Raw genomic sequence first — 6,488 nt, 5'->3', positions numbered from 1 at the left:
TGCGGATCAGTGGACGCAGTTATATGAGTTTCTATACAAGACAAACTAAAATCCGTTGCGTGTGATGCGTACGATGCGGGCGTGTGGACGCCTACCACTACACTCAGCTACAGCGCGACTAAATGACAAATATCAGAGAAATCCGCAAAAAAAAATAAGCTTAATCTTTATTCGTTTAATACTAAAAAAATAACCTTTTACTTAGCAAAATGGTTGAGCTCCTTAGAACCAGGCAGTTGTCGTTTTAAAGACTCGATTAGGCTTGTAGTCACCGCATTTGTCGCCTTTATTTTGTCAAACAGATTTAAAATTGTCTCATCATCCCAAGTATGTTGATTTACCAACATATTATTCTTCCATTTCTTTAGATTGACATCTAAAGTGTCTATATTTGCTATTATATAGCCAATTCTGTATTCACTATTACTTGATAATGTCGCTTTGATTTGAGACAAAGGACTAATTTTTTTCTCTATATCGTTGAAAGTATCTTCTAAATAAGATATGAGTTTGCCTTTTATCCGTGATTGTACATCCATTTTCGGATTAGCGATATCATTAGCCAAATGAGAAGCCATGTCGTATCTGGATTTCGGTGTAACATCAACAATTCTGGATTTTGGTGTGATATCTACAATTGTTGATTTTGGTGTGACATCATAATATTTGGATTGAGGTGTCACATCATATTTAGCTTGAGGTTTGACAGCGTAATTAGATTGAGTTGTCATATCAAAAATGGATTGAGGTGTAACATCAAATTTGGATTGACTTGTAACATCGTAATTGGAAGGTGTTACATCAATTCTCGATTGAGGAGTAACTTCATAATTAGATTGAGGGGTAATATCATATCTATTAGAAGGCGTAATTTCATATATGAATGGAGGCGCAACATCTTTAATCGGCCACGAGCGTCTAGTAGGCATGGGTCCATCATCAGTATCATTCGTAACATTCACTTCTGAAGTATTATTATTAACTTTTAATGATTCTTCTGTAACACTTTCAATTTTATCTGTAGTATCTGTAATACCACTGTCAGTTTCAGTTACGTTTTCCAAAGAAACATTATTGGCGTCTTCAACCGTTTCATTGTCTACACTTCTCTTGTATCTATTCTCATTTAAAATAGGTTCTGGATCCAATGTCAAGACGCCATCTTTGTCAAGCTTTACTAATTTAGTTTTTAATAAGCCTATAGCTGTTGTAACGTCAGTTATAAGTTCGTTTAGTTTCTGATCGTCTTTAACGCCATTTTGTGTCCGTTCTTTGAATATATGTCGTATGTCTGTCACGATGTCTTCGTAGCGACGCTGTTTGAAAAGTTTAGCGTATTTTGTTAAAAGTGATTCTTCGTTTATGTTGTTATTTTCAGCATTTACAGTTTGGTGTAGGTATATGTCTGGAACAAATGGGTTTATTAATAAAAGTTTGATATTAATATATAAGGTGTTCTAAAAGTGTCTGCCACGGCTTTAATGGGATAAAGATAAATTTATTTGTATGAACATGTGTAGGTAACATTATACATATAAATGCAAATGCAGATAGAACAGTGAATATTGTAAGTCTCACGTGTTTTCCCATAATTGGCCTACAAAATATTAATAAAATTAAATAAAAACTATTAAAAGAAAACAACAAAACTTAAAATATTTCAAACAATAGAGGTACGGTAGTGTTGTGTTTGAAGATTACAATAGTAAAGAAATTTCGTACCCCGGACCAGTTAATCATAAAGAAGTCGGTTAATAAACATTGACTCTACTGTCCAAAAAGTGATTTACAAATACGCACGATAATTAAGAAGTGACAGATACAGTAAAATACTCTTTTATAACAAATTCCAAACGTAGATTTTTCTCAGTCCCCCAATGTGTACCTACTATAGTGCGCGCGGCACTAGTTGGCCGCTCCTTTGGTGGCAAAAAGGGGTGAAGCGGTTTGCCTACTGCTTGCAACGCATATGAGATTAGACAATGATGATTTTCAACCTATCCCGAGATATCGTGAATAATATTATGCAACATCACGCCTTTTATCCCCAAAAGGGTAGACATTAAAAGTTCACATTAATCTTAACAGAGTAATGCCGCTATACAATGTACATCCACTTTTCCCTATTTGTGTTATAAGTTGTAATAGGGAGTGAACCTATTGCCATATACTGGACACAATTCCAGTCGCCATCCTACAACTGAGAAATTTTGGAATAACCAAATAAAACCTTAGATGTTTTATATTCTGTTAATGTTTGCTTTTTGTTTTAAGCAAATAGATTTAGTATTAATTAATGATACATTGATTTAATATAGGCTCGATTTTAGGTAAGGTTTTGAAAATAAATAAATAAAATATCAAATCTAAAATATGAATTCAATAATTAAAGCGGCATGATTTTATTGATCCGATAGGCAAACTAGGTAAATAGTTTAGTTGGACTACACACTAGTTTATAAGTTTTAACAAGTACCTTTTAATAAATAAATAAATAAAAATAAATGAAACAAGAATGGATTTTTCAATGAGGTTTCATGAACTCTATTTTACCAATCAAGCCCTTAATAGAGATATATTATTGTATGGTCATCAAGATTAAGAGTTTGTACCAAATATCAGATCGATCTGTCGTCAGAAAGGGGCTCCAGCTGAAATTCAACTAAACAAAACTGTTATATATTTTTAAACTGACATGGTCACTAACACTAGTATTAGAACTCGAAACGGGATATTTACCATGTTTTTTTATTTTTAATTTCATGACAGTTCATCCGTGATCATGGCGCTTGCAACAGTGCCGAAATATCGGAAACTCATAGAAATAGATAAACATGGTAAATATCCCGTTTCGAGTTCTAATACTAAAGAAAACTGTTTCAAAAGTGGCAAAAATACTCACACAGTATAAATATGGTATAATATCTTAAACCACCCATTGTGGTAAGCAACACAACCTAAATGAATTGTGGAATAATTCCGAACTTGTTGGTATAAAACATTTCTTGTGTAAAAAACGTAAATTACTTATGTTCAGTACAGTCAGGAACAGTGGTTCAGTGATTTTAAAACATGTGTTTATTTAATTTACATGAGTTTTATATTTCATAATTATTAGGTAAGCAATTGGGTTATTTCCTTAGTCAAAAAGAAATTATTTTGATAAAATAGGTACTTTAGGGAACAGAGAGTCCGGAGATGCGGACTATCTAACCGCTAGATAGTCCGCAGCTAGACGCTAGATTCTAGCGGGTTTACCGGGGCTTCAGTTCGAAAAAGAAGAGTAGGAATAGGGTGGTCTTAAGTGAGTAAGAGTCTGACACTCCCTCTAACGTCGCCCTGGCGAGAGAAGTCATTGGGTGATTTTCCCCTACTTAAAAAAAGGCTTAATTTATTCTGTCTCCTGCATTAAATTCGCCAAGAGGAGTGGAAACTATCGTTTTCTTTTTCTTCTTCTCTAATAACATCTTCTGATTTGTTTCGTTGCGGGATCCAAGACAGTCATTCATGTCCCTGGGACGTTGGACTTCAGTGTTCCGGTGTTTTCATGTTTGTATCTACTGTAGATCCTGGTGTACAGGAGTTGCAGCGGTATGGGAGGTTGTGGCGGGCTTGTTCCTATAACCATTAGTTGATCTTATCTACTGCCTAGGTACCTTTTTTTAATGGGGAAAATCATGACATGTCATCAGACTCTAACTGACTAAAAACCACCCCGTTCCTACTCCTGCTTTTCGAGCCGGAGCCCCGGTAAACCCGCTAGGTAGTCCGCAGCTCCGGTATTGCCTAGGTACCTACAGTTTCTCTACTATAGGTACAAATGTGTGCGCGATAGTACGACAAAATAATCGGTATCATGTAAAATTCGCCGCGACGCATATTGTTTTATGTTTTAATTATAATATTATGTGAATACACGCGACATTGTACCTACTGCTGTAGTTTCTTGATGTACAATACAATTCTAGTATATAGCTCTCTAGCCGCCGTCACATCACATCAACCGCCTATTTTATTTATTTACAAATTCACATATACAACTGCCTCGTTGGCCGAGTGGTTGCAAGTGCGACTGCCGGGCAAGGGGTCCCGGGTTCGATTCCCGGGTAAAGTATTACTGGCCTTTTTCGGTTTTTCGAAAATTCTCAGTCCGCACGGAGTCTCGGAGTCACCTCCTATTACATGGGACTTACAGCATATAAATTGTGAAATGTGGGTGTAATGTTCACCTCTGCTTACCCCTTCGAGGATCAAAGGCGTGACGTTACGTTACGTTACATACCTATATAACTTTACACCTTACGCTATTACGTTATATACAGCCAAAAGGAGTAATTAAAAAGTACAATAAAATCTAATACAATTCTCAGCAAAAGAGATACAATTAAATAACAACAAAGTACCTAAATAGTAATTGAACCTAAACAGGGTTGCCAGGTCGCCAAACCTAAAAGCCGGACAGGCAAGCCAGCTTGGCCAGCCATGCTGAGTAAAAAGGCCAGACATCCTGCAAGATTGAGGATTTCGCGACTTATTATTAACTAGCAACCCGCCCCAGCTTCGCATGGGTGCAATGGTGATATATTATGCATTTATTATACATATTAACCTTCCTCTTGAATCACTCTATAAAAAACCGCATCAAAATCCGTTGCGTAATTTAAAAGATTTAAGCATACAGACAAACAAATAAAATAGCGACTTTGTTTTATACTATGTAGAGATAGGATAGAAAAAGGAATGTAAAAACCAAGCGTTTTTATGTTTACCATAGCTCAACAAAAGCCGGACACCATCCGAATACTATTCATTTTGGCCGGACACGCAATCAAAAAGCCTGACCATGTCCGGCTTTATACCCGCGCGTGCGGGGCGTGGCGTTCCGCGCGCGCCTCAAAGAGCCATCAGACCATCACAGATGGGGCCCAGTAGGGCTGATGCCTGATCCGGTGCTGCGGACTACTTAGCGGGTTTACCGGGGCTCCGGATTGAAATTTGAAAAGCAGAAGTAGGAACGGAGAGGTTTTTAGTCAGTAAGAGTCTGACACTCCCTCTCGCCTCGCCCAAGGCGAGAGAAATCATTCTAGATGATTTTACCCCTTAAAAAAAAGGTCCTGGTTTATCAAAAAGCGCTGCTGATACCTCTAGAAAGATTTCTACAAAAAATAGGGATTTTGCATTTGACAAAGAAGTCTTGTGAGAAGAGATCCCTGTGCGGTCTAGTCAAATCTATTCTACTCTGTAGTGACTAGATGACTTCTGCGTTGATATTGCAAATCAATTGTTTATAATGTTCAACACAAGTTTTTAATTGAACAATTGTAAAATAATGGGTTCTCGTAGGTAATGGAAATTATATATTTCACGGTGTAGTTTTATTACTTAACAATCGTAAACTGAAGTGGGTAGGCAAAGACACGTTGTAGCGACACATGACAAGTGACAGATGACAGAAGTCGCACATAGACGATCGATGAATGACGATGAAAATACAATTTTAGATGTTATGCAAACTCCAACCCACTCCAGCTTACGGGGAGATTATGACAAACCCTCTTATGTAGCCTGACCCGGTTTAAAGGCATCTCATGGACGCCAATTGTTTTCGGCGCCGCCGCCACTCCTAGGGCAGTTGGGTACGAGTGCGTCTCGCGCCTCTTAGGCTCTTGCCTCAATCTACCTTAGGGATAGCAAGGCTGTGTTTGTAGACGAGATTAATTCTCAAACAGTGATTTTTTCCGGAGCTGCGAACTACCTAGCGGGTTTACGGGAAAATCAGGAGTAGGATCGGGGTGGTGTTTAGTCAGTAAGAGTGGGGGCACATGAGCAGCGCCGCAGCAGCGTTGGACATTCTGTTTAAGAAAGTTTACTTGTGACGCAAAACCTACTGAGCGGTGTACCGCTCCCCGCCTCGTGTTGGTGGTTGCACAGTTCGGTGCATCATGTGAGCATACCACGGATATTTCTATGCAAGACGACGCAGCGACAGTGGCCACGCATCGTGTGCCCCCGCTCTAAGAGTCTGACACGGATCGCCTTGCACATGACGAGAGAAGTCATTGGATGATTCCACCCCCCAAAAAAAGCAGTGAGATTCTTATGAGCCCTTTATCAAAATGTTATTAAAAAAAACACCAAAGCAGTTTCCATACATATTTATTCTTACACTTATTTTACATAAAGATGAGAAAATCGGCTAATATACTACAAATAACATATAGAAATAAGATGCTTACGCACGATGCAAAAAGGGCTATTTTCGTATGAACGTGCATCGACACTTAAGTGCTAATATGACTTTAATAACACATGTATGAATGCCTCAAAAAACAAATCTTTTCTTCAAAAATTTCACCATTCTGCCGAGTACCTAAATAACGCAGCGTGATGTTATATAGCTTATAACATTCCAACTACTGCCTTACTAGACTAATAGTTCCAATAAAAAAAATATTTTCTAAAAATCACGGTTTACTCACGTACATTAA

The 6,488-nt window shown here is 37.8% G+C and overlaps 1 protein-coding gene across 1 annotated transcript; it reads right to left on the bottom strand.

Moving 5' to 3' along the window:
• Positions 1-124: 124 nt before the first annotated feature.
• On the bottom strand, positions 125-3,018 carry LOC118280896 (uncharacterized). Its single transcript, XM_050700561.1, has 2 exons — positions 2,903-3,018; positions 125-1,405 (listed from the first exon to the last, which is right to left on the bottom strand). Exons 1-2 carry the CDS (start codon positions 2,937-2,939, stop codon positions 198-200), a joined length of 1,245 nt encoding a protein of 414 aa, XP_050556518.1. The 5' UTR covers positions 2,940-3,018; the 3' UTR covers positions 125-197.
• Between the last annotated feature and the right edge of the window lie 3,470 nt (positions 3,019-6,488).

The sequence above is a fragment of the Spodoptera frugiperda genome, chromosome 19 (assembly GCF_023101765.2).
Source record: "Spodoptera frugiperda isolate SF20-4 chromosome 19, AGI-APGP_CSIRO_Sfru_2.0, whole genome shotgun sequence".
NCBI lineage: Eukaryota > Metazoa > Arthropoda > Insecta > Lepidoptera > Noctuidae > Spodoptera > Spodoptera frugiperda.
The sequence above is the reverse complement of the archived record's forward strand: the minus strand, read 5'-3'. Positions and strand labels throughout refer to the sequence as shown.